Here is a 26,814-nt window from a genome sequence, read left to right on the forward strand (position 1 = left end):
TGAAATCCAATCTTTTTTTATTATTTATTTATGAACAAACTCGATTCTATTATTGTGATGGTGGGCAGCTGGTCCCTGGGACCAGCCCCGGGGTCTGAGGAGAGGGGAGGGCACAGTATTCCCCGATGAGCCAAAATGGCCTGACTGGGTGGCGATGGATGTAGGAAATGGAAACGTGAGGAGGGGGAAAGGCATGAAGGCATCGTGGGAGGAACTGATATGTGCCGGGGACGAAGATCGGGAAGCGAATTCGACAAGACGCCAGGAAGGGCAGAACAGTAACAAAGTTTGGGGACACACAGCAAAAGGAGCAACGTCTGGATCCAGGCCCCCTGCACCAATCGAATTTCTGCTCTGCGACATCTTCCTTTCGCAAGATCCCTTGAGCAAAACCTTCTGTCAGGGAAATCCTGTCAAGACAATTAAATGGCGGAATCCTGCCAGGGCAGGCCTCTGTATTGTCACAGTTCATATATCCAGATATATATCGGATATTCACCCCTCAAAGGTATTCCTAGATTAGCGCCCCCATCTTAAGGTCCTCTCTAAGGGTCAGGCCTTGTGTGGCGGCCATCTTGAATACCTTTCTCCACTCCAGTTCCTTGCCAGATGTGGCTGCCCTGGGAGCAGAGAGATCAAGGCAGAGGCCTAACAACATGACATGAAAGGAGGGGGAATGTCGGGGAGCCAGGCAATTGCAAACCGCAGGGGCCTCCTCTCCTCAGACCCATAGAAAGTGCTGGTAGCGAAGTAACGGGGGAGGGGGCAAGGGGGAAGCGCAATAAATGTGCAAAAAACCAGAAAGCGCAAGTGCAATTGCTCTTAAAGAAAAGAGGCCTCGGGCGGCGCAACGGGGGGGCCACAGCAGCAAAGGGGCCCCAAGCTTTGTGTGTGTTTGCGAGTAGCCATACCGCTTTCTCCTCATGCATCGCGGCAGAGGCGACCCTTTGCTTGACAGAAGGCGAAAAGGATGTGTCCTTGGAAAAAAACAGCAAGGTGCCTGCCGGAACGAGCCGCCCCCTCCCCCTTTCTCCCTTCAGAAACACACGTCGTCTGTCCCTGGGTAGCCGGGCCAGATACAGAGCTCTCTTTTTTTATTATTATTAAAAAATAGCATGCTTGGTTAAAGGGGGAGGTGGGGGAGGGGAGGCCGTGCAGCGGGGTGGGGGAGCGGCTGCTTGGCTCCAGCTCAAATCTTCTCAGGGGCTGCTGATGCCTCTGCTGAGTCACTTTCCCTCTCCGCCATCGTCCTCCTCGTCCCTGGAACAGCGTTAACAAACACAGGAACGTTAGATAACTGCCACCGCATAATGAGAACCTGAGCTCAGGCTTACCGCCTCCCTCCCTCTCTCTTTTCTTTTCTCTCAGGCTCCAAAGCGGCTCAGGTCCAGCACTGAGGGTTGGCACAATTGGGTTCCTGCCATGCCTCATCTGAGGTGGGAAGTGGGCACAACTGCCAACCCTAGAGACCCCTGCCCCCTTGGCTGCCTCTCCTCCTTGCTGTCGGGGCCTGTTCGCCCAAGCAAGAGAGCTGTGAGTAGAAGGTACGGCGGCTTTTTCCCCACTCGCCTCAGCCTCGCCCTCTTGGCCAGGGGTCGCCAAGCTTTCCAGGCGCATGGGCACGAAAACTGGGGAAATTTCAGTGGGCTTTACACAGCCGGCCACACACCGCAGCCTGTCCTGTTGGCTGCAGTGCTTCTTCCAAGCCTGATTTCTGTGGGGTGGGGAGCATGGGTGCAGGAGAGAGCGGACTCTGCGGGCACCGAGGAAGGCCCATAAGGGCCCACAGGTGCCCTGCTCTAGGTGCCCCTGTAGACTGAGCCCAATGGAAAAAGGGCAAATGAAGTAACCTTGAATCAGCACTGGGTTTCCGGGCCCTTTAACAATAGGGTGATGGAGGAAGGCTCAACAAGGGCCAGTTTTCCCAAAGTTGTGCCACAGTCCAGGGGAAAGCTGCACCCCCCCCCCGGATTCTTCCCTTGCCACATGCCCAGAGACAGAACTTTTCTCCCTCTGTACGTCACACCGTCTCCCCCTGCTATTTAATCTCAAACGGGGAAGCGGTAATAGAATGCTAATTAACCTTTCCCTTCAGAAGCCTGCCAAAATCACTCTTGATATTAGAAGCCGTTAGAGGGGGGAATATTGAGTGCAATCGCCATCCACTAGAGGTGGGGTTTTTTTGTTTGGTAGGCCCCATGGCAACAAAGCTTAATTGCTCATAACTGCATTTGCCTACATTTGTCCCTTGCTGACCTCTTGCCTCTTCCCATATTTCCCTGCCCGCCTCTCCTTCCCTTCTAGATTTCAGCAGTCATTTCCTGGGGAAAGGGGCATCTTTTGCTGATGTCACTCCTGGAAAACAGGGGGATGAAGCCGTGTTCGCAATACATTACCTGCCAGCCAGGAAGTCCTGTGCCCGCCAACAGCCCTACGTGGGCTATTCAGCTACCTGCACCCCTGTACAGTTTTCCTTGCTTTCCGACGTGATGGCCAAGTACTCAGAGCTGTCAGGACACAAGAGAGAAGCAGGAATATGTGTGAGGTGGGCTTTTGCCCCGATTCCCCACCCTCCATAACCAGGGCTGGCACCGGCACACGGCAGCTGCAAGAGCCCCAGTGTGGCCCGTTGCTGGTGCCTATCCTGGGCCCTTCTGTAAAATAACTATGTGGGTCTGGGAGCTGCCCGCCATTTTAATTTCCCAGAATGCCCTGAAGTGATGTTACGCCAAGAGCATTGTGGGGAAACAACATAATCCCCCCCCCCAGGCCCCGGTGCTCATCAGGGAATGACTGCTGGCTATTGTTGTTGTCAGGTTAGCCTGCCAAGGCAGCCTCAGGCCTAGGTGGGGGTACATTTTGACAAGCCCCCTCCTCAACGAACCTGGAGCTGGCCTTGTTCCAGGTTCCGCTTAGTGGCTTACAAGCCAGGTTGGGTCTGCCAAAGCTCTCTAACCAGCCCCTCAAGTACACATGAAGGCCTCTTCACACATTAAGTTTATTCTGGGAGAACCACCAAGGATATTTTAAGTGTTTGGCAATAGCATGCCTCAAGTGCAGTTTGAGGACAACAGTTGAAGGTGGCAACACTTCTAAATACCAGTGGCTGGAAACCACAGGAGTGCTCTTGTGGGCTTCTCACAATGGGCATCTGGTTGGTCATTGTGAGAACAAGATGCTGGCCTAGATGGGCCATTGGCCTGATCCAGCAGGGCTCTTGTTATGTTCTTACGGGTGCAGCCAACAGGTGTCTCAAGGACTTGTTTATTCTGCAAGGAGAGCTTTGAGGCAGGCAATGCTTTCACCTGAGCCTGCAACTTCCTGCCAGGCTAACAAGGAGGATTATAACAGCAAAAAGAAAGGGTGAACCTGGCTTTGCCACCAGTTAAGGCATAAAACTACTGCAAGACACACAGAAGTCTTCCACTGGAAGGGCCTTTGGCCTGCTTCCCAGATCCTTCTGCTCCAGTAAGACACACGGTCCGGTCCAGATGTTTTTGCTTCCTACGTCCTTCCCCTGCATCACCCTGTGTTCGCCACCTCCAGCAGGGCCAGGGCCAACATCTGGCATCCTCAGGCAGCTGCTGGGCCCTTGGCAACACCAGAGAGTCCACTGTTGTTGGCAGCCTTGGGCTTCCTATACCAGTCCGGGAGCCACCTACCACTTTAAATTACCCATATTGCTGCCCTGAGGCACTGTGGGAAATTTAAACAGCAATGACCCTGTAGTGATGCACTGCAACCATGTCACTCCCCTGGAGTGTTCTGCCTATGTAGGAGCTGGCCCAGCAGAGGGCACTTTGGCCAAGATGGGTCAAAGCTGGAGCTAGCACTGGTCTCCTGTTGCTCTTTCTTTTCGTTCTCAACACGTGTGTGCACGCACACGCACAACTCCCAACCTATCGCCACCCACGCTTCTTACGCATTCTCTTGAGCAGCTGCCTCCGTCGCCGCAGCGATCTTCTTGTAGCAGTAGACCATCTCAGCCACCAGCCAGATGGTCAGGACGACGATGAGAACGTACATCATGATCTCGGAAACGATGGATGCCATTTCCCGGTTTTCTGTGAAAGGAAGGACAGAGATAAGGATGTGCAAAACAAAACAGGCGCACACACACACCCCTAATACACGTTTCTAGCTGCATTTGCTCTCCGGCTCCAGATTTTGAGTCATGTTTGTCCTGCCATGCAAATTGGTCCTCCCTTTAGCTTGCGTGTGGGGAGCCTCTTACCATTCTAACAATTTTAACAAGCAAAAGCTCCCTGCATCCATGGTTGTTAAAACTTCCCCCTCCCCTTTCAATTCCTATTACAGCAACACACCAGAACCAAAAGAGCTTCCAAATATAAACATGTGCCCTTAGTTTTCATCCCCATCCGGTACAATAGGCTGCCGCCGATTAATCAGCTACAGCTCTAAAGTCAGTGTATCTGTTGCTTGGACAGATTAAAGCTGGTAGCTCTATGCAAATAACTGAAATTTGCAGACTTCCCGGAGGCGTCTGGTTAGCCAGTGTGGAAAACAAAGGCTGAAGGAGATGAGATGGACCTTTGGTTCACCAGTGCTTTTTTTCTGTTTTAAACCAGGCACAGGGAAATGAATCTAGCCAGCACACACATGAAGGCCAAGTCTCGCAGGTGGGTGGAGCTGACCACCTGCCAATCACCTGAAATTACTGTGATACCAGGTGACCCATTTTTGAAATAAAAATTCACAGGGGGGGAACAACCCCACACGCAGTACATGGGGCTTCCTTAGCTTATTTTCAGCACTGGGGAAACCCTGAGTGCAGTGCTTTCCCAACCCTGACTATCAGCTGATTGTCAGGGCTTGGGAAGCCTCATCCCCAGCAGTTCCCAAGCGCTGACAATCAGTTGCTAGTTAGCACTTGGGAAGTGCTTTGCAGGCACAATGGATCGGCTGGGACCGCAAAGCCCCTTTTGTCCACACCCTGCCTTTACCTGCCTCACACCTGACATCATATACAAAATCAGGTGTAGGGAAGGTGGGTGTGGCTTGGCCAAAATGGCCTGGTGGGTCTAACAAGGCCTCTGGGCTGAAGGAAGGATCCCCCGTCCCTGTCTTAAGCTTACCACTGTTTCACAGCCCGCCAAGAGTCCCCCACCACCCCAGCTTCTCCCTCTGCTTCTCCTTAGCTCCAAGCTTATACTTACGTTTCTCTACCACCGTAACATGGATGGTCTTGTTGACCATGATGTTGTGTGTGAACTCCGCCGCGAAAAAGAGTGTGCGGTTGACAGTGCAGACGTATTCACCCATATGGTCAAAGGTCACATTAAGAATGAAGATGGAGAGATCCTGCAAGTCCCGGATGTTCTTGGTCCCGTTCCAATGAACCAGGCCCTCAAAGCGAGGATCCATCACGTTGAGCCTCTCATCTGGGTCATAGCGAAGGATCTGGAGGACAGGTGAGGTTCAGTCCACACACAGAGAAGCCTGGCTGGCAGAGGTGGCCCTACTATAAGGCAAGACGTACTCAACTCCAATCTTGAACTCACTAGGTGGACCTACACAAACCACTTCCACTCACAGCCTCAGACTCCCAACCCCAATCTGGAAGGGAATAATACAGGCTTGCATATAGGGTTGTTGGCTCCGAGCCCGCTTTCAGGGATGATGGGGGGTCCGCTAGGACAGATTGGGACTGGTAGGGTGGAAACAGGGAGCCCAACAGTAGGTGGCGCCAGAGCTCATAACAGGCAGAGCCAACTCATTCTAGTATTGTCCCCATCCTCCTCCTGCGGAATTCTGCAAGGGCAACACTAATGCTAAGAAGGAGAAAGCTGATAGCCCTTGGGCTGGTTGTAAGAAGGCAAGCAAGTGCAGGCTGGGTGAGGACAAACTGAGTTTGGTGGGGCAGTGCCCCATCAGTCCATCTTCTGCCCTACCAGTCCCAATGTGTGCCAGCCTCCCCTACCCCTGTTCCCTGTCCATCGAACACAGTGGCTGGGGCTGATGGGATTTGGAGTCTAATATCTAGAGGGCCATAGGCTGCCCACCCCTGCTGCAACTAAGTGAAGTATATGAAACACTTTGAATACTGGAAAGCACAATGCAAATGCTGTCCTTTTTTATTATGAGGGTGGCCACCCTGTAAAAGCCATCTAAGGTCCACCAGCACGATTTTTATGGGCTTTGTTTACACCATCCTGCCTCTATCCTGCTCCCAAAAGTCTTTTGCCTGTATCTCTGTCTTCTTCTTTCTCTCTGAGACCTCCTATACATGCAGGTGCTCCTAAAATGGTTAATCATTGATGTAGTTAATAAAAATAGCCTGGGGAAGAGCTCTCTGGAACACCAAGTACCTTGAATCTCACAAATCAACAAAGGCATTTCAAAGGAACAAAAGACACCCAATTAACATTGGTCTCTTGGAGAATGGGAGGTCCAGGACATCAGACTATCTGCATTTAATTGTGGTTGCTGTACAAAGAGTGTGCATACTCCATGGGTGTCCATTTCAAGTACAGTGGTGCCTCGCAAGACGAAAAACTTGCAAGACGAAAGGGTTTTTGGTTTTTTGAGTTGCTTCGCAAGACGAATTTCCCTATGGGCTTGCTTCCCAAGACGAAAACGTCTTGCAAGTTTGTTTCCTTTTTCTTAAAACCGTTAATACAGTTGCGACTTGACTTCGAGGAGCAACTCATAGCACACGGTGTGGTAGCCTTTTTTGAGGTTTTTGAAGACTTTGGTGATTTTTGAAGCTTTTCCAAAACTTTTCCGAAACCGTGCTTCGCAAGACGAAAAATTTGCAAGACGAAAAAACTCGCAGAACAAATTAATTTCGTCTTGCGAGGCACCACTGTATAGTTTCCAGCATTTAGTCAACTTATTTGTTATATTAAAACAGTGCCTGCCACACTGGGATCAATCAGTAGAGGAGATCATATATATATATTATATTGTATTCAATGGAATTGGAATGCTAGAACTAAAAAAAAATTCTTCTAACTAGTTTTCAACAACTTAAAATACTTATTAAAATATTGATAGGAACAAACATTTAAGAACTATATTAAAGATGTAAAATATAAATACAATCAGGATGTTTTTAAAAAAAACACACCATACTTTTAATTAAAACAAAATGCTCAAGTTATATGCCTGGGTCGGCATGCTGAAACAAAAGAGTTTTTAGCAGGTGATGAAAAGAATACAACTGCTGCCTAATATCAATGGGCTCCAAAGAATGGGTGCTGCCACACTAAGGGATCGATTTCCTACAAAAGCAGAACAAGCATTACTTAGCACTTGCAAAAGTACCATATATATTCCCTCCATGGTTGGGGGGAGCCCAGCCCCATGGAAAAATACATTGAGGGGGTGGAAACAAAACTGCCTCAGCCCCTAGGAGTCAGTGCCTATGTACCAGTCTATGTAGTTTATCCCAGTGTCTGCTGGCTCATGGGGTACAAAGAGCAACTGGCTCCACCCCCTAAGCCGCCATTTTGAAACCAGCTCCACGCTTTCAGCCCCTATTTTGCACTTGCCTTTGATTGATGGGCTTTGCAGTTCCAAACTGGGATGAGGACAGATCCCACAAGCTTATTTATTCTAGACCTGTGTATTTATGGTGAAGGTGCTTACAACATTTCCTGGTCCAGGGAGTGAACAGGCCATTATGCTACCCGTCCCACCGCCCCCTCCACACAACCGCTTGCCCTTACATCGCCACGGCACACACCTTGACATATTCTTCCTCCCCCTTCTGCTTGAAGAACCACTCAGTGAAGGCCTCTGCCTCTGTCTCGCTGCGCTTCTTGCAGGAGATGCACAAGATCTGGAAGCTGTTGCCGGCCACAGCCTCGGTGTACGAGTCCACCTCCACGCAGCCACCCTGGCACAACGTCACTGGGAAGGGGGGGTGGGAGAGAAATCACATCAGAAAGGCAACGAAAGCTTCTCACGTGTCTCCGGCTTTGGAACGATTGCTTTGTATCCTCTCACCAAGGGCGGCCATCTTTGCCTCCCTTCCTGGCAGCAGAATTCTTCCAGTGGTTAAAAGGATTCTAAGGTCTCAAATATAGAATAAATGTTGATAATTGCAAGCGTACGTAAGTATATAAACCACATGACTACAATAGTATAGGAGAGCAATCCAAAAGCCATCTTGGCTCCCCTAAAGACTCTAAATATTTCCTCTGCCTCCTTAATCCCTCTTGCCTGAGACCTCGTAGGCAGGTAGCAATGAGGGGAAGTTTCTGAACCTCCTTTGTATTAATTGTCATTGTTTGCCCAGATGATGCTCTGCATTGAAGAATGTCTGACGGGCATCCTGATTGTCTTATCAAATGCTAATGTTTTGTGTAAACTGTGTCTGGAACTATGCAAAACTTGCCAAATCCTCAGGAATATCATACCTTGGCCTGCCTGAGCCACAGGAACCTCATCTTATGTGTGATGTGATTTCTGACTGTTTGTAAAGGGGATGTCCTTCTCCATGCCAAAATGAAAACCCTTTAAATAGATGTTTCTTCTTGGTTCTGAGTCTCTCTTTGCTCCTTGCTAGGTGGGGAGGGAACTCTGTTGCAACAGAGAAATAAAGATCTGCCTTGCTTTCACTGCATCCTGCCTCCATCCATTCATCTCTGACCGATCATGGACTCAGGGGACTCAGTCCCTTGGGAAGTTGGGCAGCAAAAGACAACCACCCCTATTTTTCTATATCACAGACACTGCTAGCTTTCAGTTTTGGGGACCCACACTGAGCACAGAAACAAAGCCTCATAATTTTAATATTTTGTCACCTGCTGACGTTTCTGTTTCACCAAGCATGTTCAGAGGAAGTATACCGTATTTTTCGTCCCATAGGATGCACCTAGTTTTTTGGGGGGGAAATAAAGGGGGGGAATTCCTTTATTTCCCCCCCAAGACCAGGTCGGGAAACAGCGGGATGGTGGCGCTGCGCCTCCCCGCTGTCCCCCGAGCTTGTGGGGCTGGCCGATGTCTGCCCGCCGCGCGGGGCGCTCTGCTTCAGGGTGCACTGTGCGCCGGGCGGCAGGCTGCTATCCGCAGCATGGGGAGCCCTGCGGGAACTCCCGCAGGGCTCCCCATGCTGCTGATGTCTGCCCAGCGTGCAGGGTGCTCTGCTTCAGGGAGCCCCGCGCGCCCGGCCGCAGGCTGCTATCCGCAGCCTAGGGAGCCCTTTGGGAACTCCCGCGGGCTCCCCAGGCTTGCTGATAGCTTCCTGAAGCCTGGAGAGCAAGAGGGGTCGGTGCGCACTGACCCCTCTCGCTCTCCAAGCTTCAGCGAAAGCCTGTATTCTCCCCATAGGACGCACACAGATTTCCCCTTCATTTTTGGAGGGGGGAAAGTGCGTCCTATAGGGCGAAAAATACGGTACCTCTGGCTTTTTAGGTACACAACATACATTTACATACCAATGAAAATAAGGGAGGAGGAGGAGAGGGGATTTCGGCAAATGTAAAATTGCAATATGCTGTCCTTTGCCCCTGGAGAAGGCCTCGGTTTTTCCCCCTCTCATCCTTCCGCAAGGTGTCTGCTAATGCCAATAAATACAAATGTAAGTCGATGGTGCAAGTTCTGACTAATGCAGCCGCAACAGACACTGCCAGCTCCCACCAGCTTCTTGTGCCTGCCATGATGACCCTTGGAGCTCAGCCTATGGTTGGCGGGAGGAGAGGGCCACGGGTCTACAGGAGTCTTCCCAGAATGCCTTGGGAGAGGTGGAAAGATGCCCAGTGGGGCAGGAGAAGCTGGAAAAGGGACAAGTTAAGCAGCATGTAGGAGGGGCCAGGGCCAGCTGCGGACGTCTTTCCTCCGAAGAACTTCCTCTAAGGAGCTAGAGAGCAAAGCCTCACAACAGCTTTTAGGTTGAACAATAGTGAATCTTCCCTAAGGCCGTCCTCAGAGCTTCACGGCCAAGTCTGGATTTAAAGCTGGGTTCAAGCTCAATGTTCTAACCACTAGGATTGCTGACCTCTGCACCAGCTCATGGTATGTGGCCCTTTAGCGGTATTCTGATCTGGAGCAATCACTGGAGCACCTCAAATACAACTTCACTGAAGGTCAAACCAGACATGATTTCAAGGACATGATTCATATGCTTGTGACCAGGGCCCTGTCTCATTTATTTGCAAAAATTACTTCCTTCCTTTTGTTAGACTCCACTAACGAAATCACCATCAAAGTGGCAAAATTCTGTGCATCAGCAGGCACTGCTGGTAACCAGATGATTAAATCCCCCTACCAAACACACAAGCACTCAAAAACTAGTTCTACTTCAATTGTGAACAAAGCATACACAATGCTTTTTGTTATGTTGTTAATCCCAAAAAGGCTTTTGCCTGGAAACTGTAAAATTGCATCTGTTTAGATGTATTCTAGTGGCTGATCTGAGATCGTAAGAATATTGATTGATAATCAAGTCCCACAGATCTGAATCAGGAGAACGGGGAGGGGATGACAATTTTTTCTCCCTCTCCCTTGCCCCACTTCCCTGCTGAAAACCCCATTTCCAGAAGCTGTCATTTGGTTCAAAACATTACAAGTGGGGCAATGGACAAGCTCGGGAAGCGATTTTCAGCAGGAAAACAATGCGGGAGGAAAGGATTAACAGCCTCTGTCAACTCTCATTGACACTCTGACCCTGCAGAATCCTGTTGACTCAATTTTAATTTATGAATACTTGCTTTTGTCATATGCGAATTATTGTCCAAGTGCATACAAAGGGCATTAATTGTATCCTTCTGTTTTGTATTCTGTTATCTCTTATTTCATTAATTAAAAAAACATTATTTCAACACACACACACACCCCACAACCCTGCACGGCATGGTCCCAATCCACATCACCCTCCACCCTTGCCCCAACTTTCTGGGTTCTTTCTATAAACAAAGGGATGTCAGAACTCATAAACACAACGGGTTGAGGGTGGGGAGAAGTTTTGCAAATTAAAACTGGGGCAAATAGCGGCTGGGGGCACAATTTTAATTGGCGGGGAAGGCTTTTTATAAACAGATGTTGCTAGATGCAAACATACAACTCTACGGCCTGATTAAAGTTCATGCCTGAGCCAATATGGTCCAGAGCAGGGATGCAGGGCCTCAAGCCCAGATGATGCCCAGATGATGCCAGGCTTCCCCATCTCCCCCCCCCCAGATTCTCCCCAGGCCACACCCCCTCCCGAGCTGGACCCCTCCCCAGCCCTGCATTGCAACCTGCTGTACTGCTTTTGACCTGCTGCAATGTGCCCTTCGATTCCTGGTAATGCTTCTTTCTTGCCTGGAAGGAGGACAGAGAGGGATGGGTGAGCATGAAGAAACTGGCCTGCTATACAATGTTGTTGTTCTTTGTTGTTGTTTGTTAAATCACATTTGTTGCCCCTCCCACTTTTGTCTCTGGCCCCACCCACCAATTGCATGTGGCCCCCTGAAGATTGCCCAGAAGCGAATAGGGCCTCTGGGGTGAAAAAGGTTCCCTACTCAAAGTTCAGGGTTGAAACTGGAGGCAAGAGTTCCGTCAACCAGATAGCTCAGTTGGTTAGAGCATGGTGTTGATAATGCCATGGTTGCAGGTTCAATTCCCTATATTGGAAAGCTGCATATTCCTGCATTGTAGTGGGTTGGACTAGATGATCCTCAGGGTCCCTTCCAATTTATTAAATATATCGCGCCCATCTGTCTGGGTTTCTCCAGCCACTCTGGGCGGCTCCCAACAGAACATTAAAAACACAATAAAACTTCAAACATTAAAAACTTTGCTAAACAGGGTTGCCTTCAGATGTCTTCTAAAAGTCAGATAGTAGTTTATTTCCTTAACATCTGACGGGAGGGATTTCCACAGGGCGGGCGCCACTACTGAGAATGCCCTCTGCCTGGTTCCCTGTGGCTTCACTTCTCTCAGTGGGGGAACTGCCAGAAGGCCCTCGCAGCTGGACCTCAGTGTCTGGGCTGAACGATGGGGGTGGAGACACTCCTTCAGGTATACTGGACCGTGACCATTTTGGGATTTAAAGGTCAACACTTTGAATTGTGCTCGGAAACGTCCTGGGAGCCAATGAAGGTCTTTCAGGACCGGTGTTATGTGGTCTCCGCGGCCGCTCCCAGTCACCAGTCTAGCTGCCACATTCTGGATTAGTTGTAGTTTCTGAGTCACCTGCAAAGATTCGATCCAGATCCTACTTTGCCATGGGAGTCGCTGAGAGTGGTCTTGGCCATCTCTCTGGCCCTCAGTTCCCCTTCTGTAAAAGGAGAATAACTCACAAGATCCACAGGCAAACCAGTGGAACAGAGGACACTGCCGGCTATTCTGCGGAGATCAGCTGCATCAGCAGGAAGAACACAGATGCCATCTGTTAAGACTGAGCTCCTGCTGAGGCACCGCGCTGCATATGTTACAGCGCGTTGACTCCCTGAATCCAGAAATGTCCGAGGCAAAACTGAGCGAAGGCCCAAATCCTAAACATACTTACTATGGGAGGAAGGCCCACTAAATCCATTTGGATTTACTTCTGAGTAAGTATAAGATTTTGCCATACGTGATAACGACAATGACAATGCTACAGCAAGATTGGAAAACCTGTGGCCAGATGTTGCTGAGTGAGGACCTGGGAGACCAGGGTTCAAATCCCCACCCAGCCATGAAGATCACTGGGTGGCCTTGGGCCAGTCCCTGCCTCTCAGCCCAACCTACCTCACAAGGTGGTTGTGAGAATAAACGTCCGATACAAATATCTCACATCCCTTCCACTATCCCCACTTCCACCCCAGGAGATTCACTTGGCACCTGCAGATGCCACAGTTCAGGTGTGTTTGTTTGACATTTCCCAAGTCGTATCATGGTCTCATTGCACTGCTGTTCAGGGGCGGAGGAAGGGGGGTGCGGGCAGTGGCGTAGCGTGGGGGGTGCAGGGGGGGCCGGCCGCACCGGGCGCAACATCTGGGGTTAGGGCAAATCCACAGGTTAGGGGGCGCAAATCCACGGGTTAGGGGCGCAAATCCACGGGTTAGGGGGCGCAAATTACTTGCCTTGCCCCGGGTACTGACAACCCATGCTACGCCACTGGGTGCGGGGGGTGCGGTCCACCCTGGGTGTCACCACTCAGGGGGGTGACAAAATGCTGGGTGGCACTCACTGTGGGGCCTGCAGTGCACCCAAGCCACACATCTCTCCTGGGAGAGATACAGTGGCTTGGGCACATGCAGACTCCACGCTGCCCAAACAGTCTAACTGCTGCCTTTCCCCCCTCCCCAGCTGTAGAGCGGCTGAGTGGGAGGAGGCAGCCAGACTCCAGAGGCCCCACGATGTGCCCACCCTTGCCCCAGCCCTATGGGCAGCTCGCCCTGTCCCTGGGCACACTGCCCCAGGCGCCCGAGTGGCTTCCTCCACCGCTGCTGCTGTTCAACTACCGTGCCCCTCATTCCCATATTAGTGGGGCAGGAAAGCTGCCCCCACTAAGTCTCCTGATGTATATTTTGCTCTATGAGGCTTAGTTTGGTCAGAATCGGGGATACACTTCCAGAGTTAACACTACATACATTACTTCTGCTAAATGAGCCACCACAAGCTGCTAGAGGGCTGTGAAAATTTGTGTCCCGGGCTTCTTAGACTCGTCTACCCATGTATTATCAGAAACCAAAGGGGCACATTGGTTGCCAGGTATGATTTTTTTCACCAGCTATCCTACCCCACTATACAAATATATAGCTGTCCGACAGTTTTTACCTCCATTTTTTTAAAAAATAAATAAATCTCTCTCTCTCTTTTTTATATATACTTTTCAGGTTTATACATTTCACTGATTTTACAGTCATTTTGATATTTCAAAACTTGACTTCCTTCCCCCTCTTTCTGCGGTTCCTTAAATTTATTTCTAATGTATTCTGCATATCCTAATTTACTTAATTGGCTCATTTATTCATCTTCTTTAAATATATACAGTGGTGCCTCGCAAGACGAAATTAATCCGTTCCGCGAGTCTCTTCGTCTTGCGATTTTTTCGTCTTGCGAAGCACGGCTATTAGCGGCTTAGCTAATAGAACAGAACAGATGAAAGAAGAGGATTCTGCTGAACTTGGGGAGTCAGAAATGGAGCCAGAGATGGAGGTTGCGGCCCTGCAGGAACATGAGTCTTTGGATTTGGCAACGGATCTTCGAAAAAATCAGACTCGGAAAGATAAAGTTTGGACTGGACTGGAAATGGGGGGTTGGATTGACCCCCCTGAGCAAGGTTATATGGACTTTCCAAGTCTGGCAATGGGCCATGAGAGGTTTGGAGATATGGGGGCTCTAAAGTTTGGAGGGATTCTGAAATATGCTTTTAAGTACTACATGGAGCTCAGTCTGGACTGTGGAAAAGGGACTGATTGGTTGAAAAGGGGCAAAAGCATTATTAAATTGGAGATCACACGAGTGAAAAGAAAAGATGAAGAAAAATCGTGGAAGGGACATGGAAGAGACTTGAGAGCCTCGGATATAAGACTACCAGGTTAATGTGCTAGTTTGACGGGATAAATGGACTGACAAACCCGGGACCAGGAGGAAGGGACGCTGGATGAAGATTTTTTCTTTTTTATTTTGTTACTAGGACTGTTTTACATAACTGATGAATGTTAGAAGGATGTTTGAAACAAAATTGCTTGGCTTTAGTATAAAAGCTTTAAAGGACTAGGAAAGAATATAATGGTTATGAGAAGTTATTAAAAATAAGATTAGGTTTTGAATTAAAAGGCTTTTTATAGGATTATGAGGAAAATAGAGTAAGGTAATGTAATGAAAGATTAGAATAAATAAAGTGGGGAAGGATTTGCTGAATTAACAAATTGAGTTGGAATACAGGAAAGGGAGGGGTGAGGAGGTCCGGGAAATAAGCAAATGAAAGTTAAGTAAAGGAAGATGGAATTGTTTTTAACTATTTTTGATTTGTATCTTTCTTTTTTTCTTTTTGTATTTTGTAATATTCTGAAAATCTTAATAAATATCTATGGAAAAAAATAATAACGGCTTAGCGGCTATTAACGGCTTAGCGGCTTTAAGAAAAAGGAAACAAACTCGCAAGAACTCGTAAGACGTTTCATCTTGCGAAGCAAGCCCATAGGGAAATTTGTCTTGTGGAACGACTCAAAAAACGGAAAACCCTTACGTCTAGCGAGTTTTTCGTCTTGCGAGGCATTCGTCTTGCGGGGCACCACTGTACTCTTACGAAACTGCAGGTTATTACAATAATCCTGCCGTTGTTTTTATCTGTTTACAATTTATCTGTAAATATTCAATAAACCATTTCCATTCTTTTATTTTTTAAAAAAGTTTGTTATCTTGATTTATTCTTCCGGTAAGTTTCACCATTTCTGCGTATTCCAGGAGTTTTTGTATCCATTCTTCCTGTGCTGGGACACCTGTGCAGGGGCGAAGGAAGGAGAACCACCATCTGGTGCAGGATGTCGGGCGCGGGGCAAACTGCCCGGTGCACATGCGTGCGTGCCGCTACATACAGCGCATGCGCCGCTACGTACCATGCATGTGAGCGTGCTGTACGGACGGTGGTGGAGGGTGCAGCTGCAAGTGGAGGATCTTCCGCATGCGGCGGCGGCATGATGGTGGCAGCTCACACCCAGGGTGGCAGGGCAAGTCCCTCGTGGGCTGCCTTCTTGTCACCCCCTCAGAGGTGGCACCTGGGGCAGACCGCCCCCTGCCCCCTTCCTCTGCCACTGCACCTGTGAGCTTGGGCCCCAGAACTGACCAGTAAGATCACCTCACCCCACAAGGAATCCTGCCTATTTCTTGGGAGTAGGAATGAAAGCGTCAGAGTGGGAAGCCTGCAGAGATCAGTTACTGGGACTGCATCATCATTAAGTGTGACTGAGCACCCGTGGGCGAGTAATTGAGTAGGTGTGACAACATTGTCAGCAAAGGGAGGAAGCATGTGCGCATGTTTGTGGCTGCAAAGCGTGTCAGCACACCAGTGGGCGGGAGCCAGCGTCCTCCAGCAGGTCATTTTCTTTCTCCCTGCTTTTCATGCCTCAGCAATGACACCCTGCTGGCTTGAAGGACAGAGCTTGCAGAGGGAGCTTTGCTGACTTCAGCACACAATCGGCAGCATCTGAAGCACCAGCGGTTCTTTTGCAAAAGTCTTAGCTGCTGACCAATTCTCAGCACTATCCTGCTGGAGAACCAGCAGGACATGATGTTCAGCCTCTGCAACCTCATGCCGGAAACCCCCAGGGCTTTAAAAACAGGCTTGCAAACAGTAGCTCGCCTAGGGTTGAGTCAAAATCTGGCTCAAGGTGACCAGGTAGGGAAAATTATGAAAGTTACTTTTTCTTGAGGGTTTGGCCCCAGGTTTTCCTAGAGGGGGCAAGGGCTGAACAAGATGCCTTGATTCCCTCACATATACATGTGCAAAGTCTCCTTCCACATGGCTGCTAACATACTTGGAAAGGGCAGGTACAAAAAGAGTTGGAAGGGACCTCAGGGCTCCAGAAACACAGGCAGTTCTTTCATACCATCTAGCTCAGCAGCACTAACAGGCAATGAAGAGGATTGTGGGATAAAGGAGAAATGCAATTCTGTTTGCGTTTAACAAGAAACTGCCTTACCTACACTTTTCAAACCAATATGTGAACCAAACCGCAGCTCTTCTTCAACGTTTGCACTTCTCTGAGTTTTGCAATGCAATGCTTGAACCAAACACCACGTACCAAAAAATGCATATATGGGGGGTGGGGTGGATGTGCATAAAACATAGGGTTGTCTCCAATGTCAGCCCTACTCAGAGTAGGCCCATATGAAAGCAAAAGATATAACTTTACAGTCATTCAATGGGTCTACTCTGAGTAGGACTTAGCTTATTACAAGCCATATGTTAGTGAAAATAACATACCAAAATGCACTATTTCCAGGGGGAACCGACTGCAAAAAATGTGTAAATGTGCATGCTTTAGTTAGATCCCTGTATTGCAGGGGGGTAAGAGTAGATGTCCCTTGGGATCCCTTCCAATTCTACAATTGTATTATTTTATGTAAACTGTAACATGTTTATCAGGAGAAATTGACATAGAAGTGTTGATGAATTTTCATGAGGATTTTTCCCCCATCACAAATTGCTGTGGAAATGTGGAGAACTGAATTTAAGTCTGGAAAATTGGGGTGGGGGCACCCCTTCTCCAACTCATCTCCTTCAGCCTGAATTAGGGAACAAATATATATTTTAAGGAGGAGAAATGGGGTGAGATTGGGAGCACTAGATGCCAGCTTAGTCTGTCTGGGTTGTGTTAGTATGCGTGGATATAAATATTATTTTAATAAACAGCTCCAGGTTTTTGGGCCAGCGGAAATCAGTGCACATGCCCAATCCCAAAGGAGAAAACGCCGCCCGGGAGAATGTTCAAAGTGCTTTTCCTCTTGCCGTTGCAGAACCAGAGCCAACATCTGAGGCTAAGAGAATGGGCTCCCAGGACAAAGGTGGATGCTTCCCGATAGCACCTCTCATCCATCCCTCTAATAGCAAACACAGAAAGGATGTGCCAACAGGACTGTAGCCAAAATGTGGCCACTGAGAAACAAGAGGGAGATATCAGCATGCCTGGGGAACTGCAAAGGGGAGCTGTGTTGTTGTTGTTTTTTGGGGGGTGAATTTAATGGATCAGGGAAAAACAAACCCAAATGGGGACTGAAGAGGCTCAACGGCTGCAAAACGCTGAGTATCTGGTTGAAGGAGAACAGTCATGTGGTGGAAGAGAGGAATGAAATGGGAGTATCCTGAAAGAAGCTGCCGGGTTGGCTGGAACACTGAGCAGCTAAAAGGCACGCTGCAACATGGTGTTGCAGGTCCCACTCGTTTCATGCGCTTCTGACACCAAAGATGCTTGCTGGGAGAAAGCCTGGGAGATCACTGCGGCCCACCAGGTGAGAAGATGGAAGCAGAGGCCGATGGCCAAGGTTTCTGCAGGCCTTAGCAAACGCCTGATTTCTCTCCACGCTGATGCAGACCCTGGGAATGCATGGGTCTTGCAAGGACCTTGCCGATGGGTGTCAAGCAGGCTTGGGGAATGTCAGGAGGCGGGTGGACTGTATCTTCCTGAGCACTGCCATTTGGCCACAGCCCCACAATCAACTCTGCAGCACTCGAGCAAGAGCCGTGAAAATTTAATGATTAGAAATGGGCCGACCATTAGTTTTAAGTAGCGTCCAGAAACGCAAACAATCCCCAGATGTACAGCTCCTTCTATTAGCATAAGGTAAGAGCATACCTTTAATACCGTTTGCAAATTATGACATCACTACTCCCCCACCTTTAAAAACATACAGTTTCCTCCTAAATTTCTTGCTCCCCTTTGCTGTCTTCAAAGACTGGGAGAATTTGTCAATTTCTGTTTCTTTCAGTGTCTCGTCCTTTCAAGTCTTAAGTTCAGTTCTGCATACAGTGGTACCTCAGGTTACATACGCTTCAGGTTACAGACTCCGCTAACCCAGAAATAGTGCTTCAGGTTATGAACTTTGCTTCAAGATGAGAACAGAAATCGTGCTCCGGCGGCGCGACAGCAGGGAGGAGGCCCCATTAGCTAAAGTGGTGCTTCAGGTTAAGAACAGTTTCAGGTTAAGTACGGACCTCCGGAACGAATTAAGTACTTAACCCGAGGTACCACTGTATTCCCATATCAGTTTCCAATTAAAAACAAATAAATGCAGAAGCATTGCTACCCTCAGTTAAAATGGGTGGGGGACTTCAGGCGCTGGGGCTGAATGCAGCCTTGCAGGCCTCACTGAATGTGGCCCTTGGGACTCTCTTCAGGCCACACCAGTGGCGTAGCGTGGGTTGTCAGCACCCGGGGCAAGGCAAGTAATTTGCGCCCCCTAACCCATGGATTTGCGCCCCCTAACCCGTGGATTTGCGCCCCCTAACCCCAGATGTTGCGCCCGGTGCGGCCGGGCCCCCCTGCACCCCCCACGCTACGCCACTGGGCCACACCCCCTCTCCAAGCCACGCCCACACCTCATTAAATGCTCTGGCCTGGCCAGAAAGTGTCCTTCACCTTTGTGTTAATGCCTCTTGTTGGCCTATATGGAGCACGGAGAGGTTTATGTACAGAAATCTTTGACCTTGGGGTGGCTGGAAGGAAGCTTTACTGTCCTAAAGAGTCAAATCTATTGTTGCATCTATTTTGGCCTCTGGCTCCGCCCATCACTGACATGCACACACACAGCACAGAAGGTAATGTGGTCTTTGGGTGGGAAAAGTTTCTCCTCCCGAGTTAAAAGGAACAGCTATCAACTGAAGCGAAAAATCTCTGCCTGAAGCCCTTAATGGACAAACTGATTTAATAACTTGGGGGAGGCTAGCAAATTAATACCCAGTGCAGTTTGGGCATCAGCTTAGATTGGATTCCTAGCCCGTTTTAGCACCACATTTTTCTTGGCCCTGGTTGTAAATTAATGGGGTGACTTGGAATGCTATCAAAGTGCTCTCTCTGTGCTATTGGTTAGCAACCAGAGGCCCTGGTATGAAATCTGGCCAACTGCATAAGACCACTTGGCCCATCTGTTGCCAAACCATGGCCAAAAGGGCAGAGAGTGTGGCATCTGCAGCAGAACAGAAATTTGCAAACGAAGGAATGGGGCGCTTTTGGAGAAATGGAGCATCTTCTTGACCCTCTGCCCCGGACTCTGTTCTAGCCCTCCAGAAAATCTGGTCGCTGACGAGGGTTGTACACCCTTCGCACCCCAATGAAAGCATCCTGCCCAACAGCAGAGGTGAGTCCAGGAGGGCCACACCTGAAACAAATATGTAGCTACATATTTAAAAAGGTGTCATTTGTATGTCATTTGCAAAAAACAAAAACAAAAACCACAAACCAAGGTCAGTGCAGCTCAACCACAGCAAGCAAGCATGCAGCTTCCCTTTTGTAAATAGCCTTTCTTTGGGATTAAAGGTAAAGGTAAAGGGACCCCTGACCATTAGGTCCAGTCGTGGCCAACTCTGGGGTTGCGGCGCTCATCTCGCTTTATTGGCCGAGGGAGCCAGTGGCGTACAGCTTCTGGGTCATGTGGCCAGCATGACTAAGCCACTTCTGGCGAACCAGAGCAGCGCATGGAAACGCCGTTTACCTTCCTGTCAGAGCGGTACCTATTTATCTACTTGCACTTTGACGTGCTTTCGAACTGCTAGGTTGGCAGGAGCAGGGACCGAGCAACGGGAGTTCACCCCGTCGCAGGGATTCGAACCGTCGACCTTCTGATCGGCAAGTCCTAGGCTCTGTCGTTTAACCCACAGCGCCACCTGCGTCCCTATTTCTCTGGGATTACAGATCCCAAAATGTGATAATGGCCACCAATTCTGATGTTTTTGAAAGGGGATTAGACCATTTCACAGGTCATCAACAGTAGCTACTGAAAGAGTTTTCCCTCATTTGTTCAAGTTAGAGAAGTGAAGAAATTGTTCAAGGAATTTAGAAGTAGTGGTGCACAAGGAACAAACGGTTTGCGAGATTGGCTCTAGAACCCTAAATTCCTGCCAGCTCAAATGACATGAGTAAAACTTGTGACACATTGCGCAGTCAACGCTACCACATCGGCAGCCACAGATGTCAAAATTGTTCCACTTTCCATTTCACGGTTTTAACGTCATTCCACCCGTGAGCCTTAATTCAGCACTGGACGGCTTGTGAAATACAGCTGGTTGGTAAATTTCAGGATTTAAAACAGATTGAGCTGTTTGCCTTTTGTATAGCCCACTGCTATGGAGACTTTGTAAAAGTTCCCTATTTTGGATTGATGAAGGTATACACAGGAAGATGTCAGATCAAAGATCAGGGGCCCAGATGAGAGCTGGGTCTACTTTTCTGTTTATGGAGAAAGGGATTTGATAAAATTCCAATAGAGGACTTTTGGTATTCATTCTTTTTATTTTTCTCCTCCTGCCTCTCTATTTCTTTCCCTTTCTCTCTCTCTTTTTATTTAGGTTATTCTTTATTCTTTTTCTTTAGATTAGTTTGGCTTTTATTGTATGCAATGTAGAAAACTTTCAATAAAAATATTTACAGAGAGAGAGAGAGAGACTGACTTAAGCATGTATTGCTAAATTATAGCTGATTTCTGAAAAAGCACTTCAGTGTTAGGAATCTCACTTCTCATGATCACGTTCTGAGATCCCGAGAAAAGCCCATATAATAAATAAATACAGGTAGACACAGATGGGAGGAGGGCCATGACATCACCCACCCATTCCACTATAGAGATGTACTGTTGACATAACAAAATAAAGCACACAAGCCTTGCCAAAGTGTAGGAAGGATGCGGGGGGGGGGGGGTGGAGACCGGGAATAGATTCATCCAGTACTTTCCAGAATGTGGAAAATAGGCATGGGTTTTCTTCCATCTGCAAACCATCCAGAGCTTTTGATTAAGACAGGCTTGCAAATAGCAACCAGCCCCTGGGGTGAGTATATTTTTTTTAAAAAAAATCACTTCCAGGCTACCAGGCATAGGACAGTTTTTGAAAATTGGAAACAAATAATTATTTTAGCTATACATAAATATGCATGGGAAGGCAACCAAGAAACTTTCTTTCCAGGGGCAGGAGGGATCAGTCCCTTTGCTGTGTGGTATAGTACAGTGGTACCTCGGGTTATATACGCTTCAGGTTACAGACTCCACTAACCCAGAAATAGTACCTCGGGTTAAGAACTTTGCTTCAGGATGAGAACAGAAATCGTGCAGCGGTGGCGCGGCAGCAGCGGGAGGCCCCATTAGCTAAAGTGGTGCTTCAGGTTAAGAACAGTTTCAGGTTAAGAACGGACCTCCAGAATGAATTAAGTTCTTAACCCGAGGTACCACTGTACTGGCTTGTTGAATCTACTTTGTTTTTTTACTATAACCCCAAGATCCACGAACAGAAGTTAGATGCAAAATATATACAGTTTAGAATTAAGGAACAGGGCAGGTTGCCTCTTGAGCACACCCTGAGCCTGGATTTTGTCTTCATCACCAGAACTGAACTGAGCTCATAATCGTTTCACATAGCAATCCACTCTTAGTGAGCTTTCTTCATCTCAGTGGCCTAATTTAGGAGGGGAAAGTTCTTTTGCAGTTGCAATTGTTGAACAACTAGGAGTAAGGGGGAAAAAAGAGGGGAAACCCACCCTTGCTGATCTACTGTAAATCATCCTGAGAGCTAGCAGATCTCAATCTACTTTCTGCCCACCTCTGGTGTAGCAGACTAGGAATCGGGAGCCCCAAATTTAAAACCCGCGTTCAGCCATAAAATCAATCTTCGTAATCTTGGGGGTCCGTCACTGGCTCTCAACCTAACCTGCCCCACAGGGCTGTTGTGAAAACAACATTGAGAGGGAGAGGAAAGCATGAATGTCGACCTAGGTCTTCGGAATATTACAATGAGATGGGTAAATAAACTGGTGCCAAAGGTTTTGGAATACCTTCCTGAGTTCTGTCTGTCCAGCCCTAAATTTCTACATGGGTTTTATTTCAGTGGGCAAATGGTTCTTTATACCAAGGAGTTGTTACAGCCTTATGCTATGTCATGTTGCCCATTTGCTTTAATCAGCTGTTTTAATATTTCTGGTTGTGGCTGCAATCCCATGCACGCTTACCCATTTTATACAGTGGGACTTATTCCTGGGTAAATACATAGGATCGTTCTGTGTATTTAATGCAGCTCCTTCTTCTTTCTTTACGTTTTACTCCCCTGGGTGATCCGGCAAGTGAAAAAAGCAGAGGCACAAATGACTGGAAATAAATAAATTGCTAAGTAGTGGATTGATCTGCATGTCTGCTTTGAAATTCCCGCCCCCACCCTCTATTCTTCCTGGATCCAGGGGACTGTGTAGTACGAGAGCAAATATTGCTCTATGGAGTCCAATTATTTTCACTATCCTGGATCAGCGAGGAAACCAATGCACACAGATACATTGGCTCGGGGTCGTCCTTACTGTGCTCAGCAAGGTAGAAGCACCTAAAGGCATCACACACACACACACACACACACACACCCCTGTGTACTTCGTGAAGTCAGGGCATCCCACTGAGCCAGAACAGAGAACCCTAAAGCAAGGGTTGGGAATCTCCATAGATTAGATAGGCAAGATTTTGCTGGACTAGTTGCCACCTACGACATCTGGAGGAAGGCCACAAGTCTCCGCAGAAGCTGTCAAAGATGGTGGGAGAGTTTTCATAGAATCGGAGAGTTGGAAGGGACCACTGCCAGCGGTTCTCAACCTGTGGGTCCCCAGATGTTGTTGGACTACAACTCCCATCGTCCCTGAGCTCTGGCCTTGCTAGCTAGGGGTATGGGAGTTGTAGTTCAACAACATCTGGGGACCCACAGGTTGAGAAAGGCTAGCCCAATGCCCTGCAATGCAGGAATCTTTTGCACAGTGTGGGGCTCAAACCCACAACCTTGAAATTAAGAGCCCCATGCTCTACCACTGAGCTATTCCAAGCACCTTTCTCCTTTTCCTCTGCCTCCTCCAAAGCCATACTAGATCTATGAGGATGAACCGGAAGATCCTGCCACAGGAAAGCATAGCTATGGAAGGGAGTGGGTGGAGACCGGGCAGCACAGTCAGGTTAGGACTTGAGGGCAGCAGTCCAGGACCCCAGACTCTGAAGAATGAGGGTCCCCCAAGCATCAGGGCTTGGGGTGCCATGTTTTGAAGTCGAGTCAAACACATCGCCATCTAAAGTGTTTGGGAGTGGGGAGGATAGTTCAGGGTCTAAAATTACCTGACTGCACCACTGGAAAGATTTCTAAAAGCAAGAAGGTATTACGCTACCTATAAACCCATCAGAAAAGGCTGTTGACGTGCAGGAACAGAGACAGATGGAAGGGGACCCAAGAGGAGGCTGGCAGGAGGCAGGAATAGGCAAGGTAGGTTTCTAGAAACATTTGAACTGGGCAATTTCCCCATGGAAATTAAGGGTAGTTTGCCACCGGGATTTTTCTGATGCCCTAGCGCATTGCCTTATTTAGCATTTTTATTTTGCTTGTATTTGAGAAAGAAAGCTAGGAACTTTGAAAATGCCATGCTTGTCTAATTTTATATTAGCAGTTGGCATCACTCATGAATGCAAAAGAAGAAAAATATGTGGCAAACTAAAGCACCAAAAAAAATTGGGGGGGGAGGTCACCCCACTTCATTTACAACAATGGGTGTGATCCTTCCTTAGTTTCTTTTTACCCTGTCCATTTCCCCCCTCTCTCATAGACGTTTAGCCAGAGAAACACTTATATTTTGTCTGCAGCAACCCCTGCCCCCCAAAAACCCTCTATCCTTTCAATTGCACCTGCTTTATTTTTTCACACAATTCCCTGTTTCTCTTCTGCACACAAATGCACAGCCTGATCCTTAATTTGTAGATTCGGGAGTAAATCCCACTGGCTTTAGCCGGACTCACTGGGACCCCTTTTGGAGAACATCTTAGTACACAAAAATTGGGGCTCCTTCCTTGGGCTATTGTTCACTTAAAAGTCCATTACCTTTGCAGCCACTGTGACTATTCACTCCCACCCCCAAATTGCTATTACATTTGCAGTCTGCTCCTGGTTCCTTTGAGATTATCCCTGCTGGGTTGACTGTATGGGGAGGTGCTACTTTGGGGCCCTTTTGGGAACAGACAAAGAAATCCTGACATGGATTTTAGAAGCCATGGAATGGACTCTGTGGGACCTATAAAAAAAGTGCAGAAAAGGATTGAGTGGCAGTGGTGCGGCCTCTGTTCTGCCCTGCACAACATACACAAAATCCTGGGCCCTAAGACTGGGGTCAATATGCAAACCCTAATAGAGGGAGAGAAGAACTGGAGATGGATTTCAAGCTCCCCAGGATGGACTGTTTGCACCCTCTCCTTAAGGGAAGTTCTGAAAGAGAACCCCTTTATAGGGCCAGTGAAAGCTCAGAGAAGACTCAGCACTGGGTTCGTGGATCTCAAGAGATTCGGATTCTATCTGAATCATGCCCCAGAAAAACAAAAACAGAAGCCCTTAGCTTTACTGAGGAGGGGGCAGGGATGTGCGTGTTTTGCACTGGGTTCAAGTCCCACGACACAAAATCTAGAAAGTGGGTTTTCTTGGGATCAAACCGCGTGCCTGCGCAGGCCCTAAATGAGCAAAGAGAAGTCCTGGTCCTTCCTTGGTCTTCCCCACCACCACCACAACGACCCAGCTAGTTTTGCACCCCCTGCACGTCTAAACTGGGTTTCCGCAGCACCCCCGCCGAAGTCCCACTCCGTACCCTTAGATCCGGATTCACCCCGTTATCTCTCTCTCTCCCTCCCTTCGCCCCACCACCCCGTTTCTCCAACTCACCCAGGGCCAAGGACAGCAGGAGCGAGATGGGGCGCGGGGTAGCCATCCCGGGGGGTTCGGATCCAGGGTGCGCGCCCTTCTGGGCCTAGGGGGGACAGACACAGCGCCGGGCTCCCCCCGCCCTTCCCAGCAACCTCCTGCGGTCAACAGACAGACGATCCTGGGGGAGAGTCTTCCAGGGAGGGTATTTATAGCCCGGGGCTGAGCTCAGCGCCCGCAGGAGAAAACCCAAGAGCGCCTTGGAATGCCGGAGCCGGATGCAGCTGACTCGGCCTCGGCCACTTGATCCCGCTCGGCCCCGAAGAGGGCGGCGGCGGCAGGGGGCGCTGCGCCGCTAGCTGCCCCGACGGCTGCCCCTTGCGCCGCGGCGCTGCGACGGGACGAAGCCGGGGACCGAGAGCTCGAGGAGATGCAGAAGAGGCGGCCGGCGGGAGGATCCATAAAAGTTGGGATGGGCCCGGAGAGCGCGGGGGTCCTTTCTCCTCCTCAGCAAGCCAGGGCGAGGCGAGCCGGGGTGGCTTCTCCTGCCGCAGATCCCGCGTCTGGAGCTTTGAATTTCCTGCCAATTTTCTCTCCAAAAAAAATATTTGTTTGCTTGTTTCCCGGTCCCAGGAGCCGTGTCCTCCTCACTCCGAGGTGCGCCGACCAGGCTCCAGGCGCTCACGGCCTTGCTCCGGGTCCGCGAGTCACCTTACGTCTTTAAATCCGGAGTGCCTTCCGAATGGGCATCCTGTCTCTTTTTCTCTGCGAAAACACGGGCATGCACATACACACACCCCGATCTAACCAGGCAGCGCAGCCCGATTGGCAAAGCGTCTTCGGCGCGCGCAAGGAGGAGCTACCCGCCCCCACGAGCAGGTGCGGGACGCAGCAGGGCCGGATCCATGGCCGGTGCGCGGCGCCTCGGAAGCCCCTTCGCGGGCTGTACTTGGGACGGGGAGAGGTCAGATCTTTTTAACCGCTTCCTGTCGCCGGTAGGGCTGGATCGAAGCGAAGAGGAATCGATTTTGGAGACAAGACTCTGCCTGCTGCAGAGGGATGGGAAGGATCAGGGTGTGGGGTGAGACGCTGCCCGGATGACCCTCCCTCCTTCCTTCTCTCTCTCTCCTTCCCGCCTTCCTTCCTTCCTTCCTTCAACTGGGGGCTGCGACGCGGCGATTTGCCCGCTCTCGCCTTGCCTAGCCTTCCCCGGCGGCGCGCACCGCTGCGGCAAAGCCGGCGCTGGCGGCGGAAGGCTCGGGCTTGCTGGCGCTGCTGCTGCTGCTGCTGCTCTTGCTGCTGCTGTCGGAGAGGGCGGCTGGGAATGAATCAAAGCGTGCGCCAGTCGGAGGGGGAGGGCGCAGCGAAAGTTGATGCATTGCAGCAGCAGCAGCCCAAGCAACAGCGGGAGCCGAGCAGGGAGCCGCCACGCGGGGCAAGCCGAGGGTAGGCAGGCAAGGGGAGGGCGAGCTGGCTGGACGTGAGCGCCAAGCACTGCGCCCACCTGCCCACCCGTCCGCCTCCTCTGCTGT

General features: G+C 49.4%; 1 protein-coding gene across 1 annotated transcript; it reads right to left on the minus strand.

Moving 5' to 3' along the window:
• SCN1B (sodium voltage-gated channel beta subunit 1) lies at positions 1–26,814 on the minus strand. Its single transcript, XM_028742619.2, has 6 exons — positions 25,304–26,814; positions 7,709–7,875; positions 5,178–5,421; positions 3,923–4,064; positions 2,397–2,507; positions 1–1,260 (listed from the first exon to the last, which is right to left on the minus strand). Exons 1-5 carry the CDS (start codon positions 25,347–25,349, stop codon positions 2,441–2,443), a joined length of 666 nt encoding a protein of 221 aa, XP_028598452.2. The 5' UTR covers positions 25,350–26,814; the 3' UTR covers positions 1–1,260; positions 2,397–2,440.

This window comes from Podarcis muralis, chromosome 7 (genome assembly GCF_964188315.1).
Source record: "Podarcis muralis chromosome 7, rPodMur119.hap1.1, whole genome shotgun sequence".
In the NCBI taxonomy this organism is placed as follows: Eukaryota; Metazoa; Chordata; class Lepidosauria; order Squamata; family Lacertidae; genus Podarcis; species Podarcis muralis.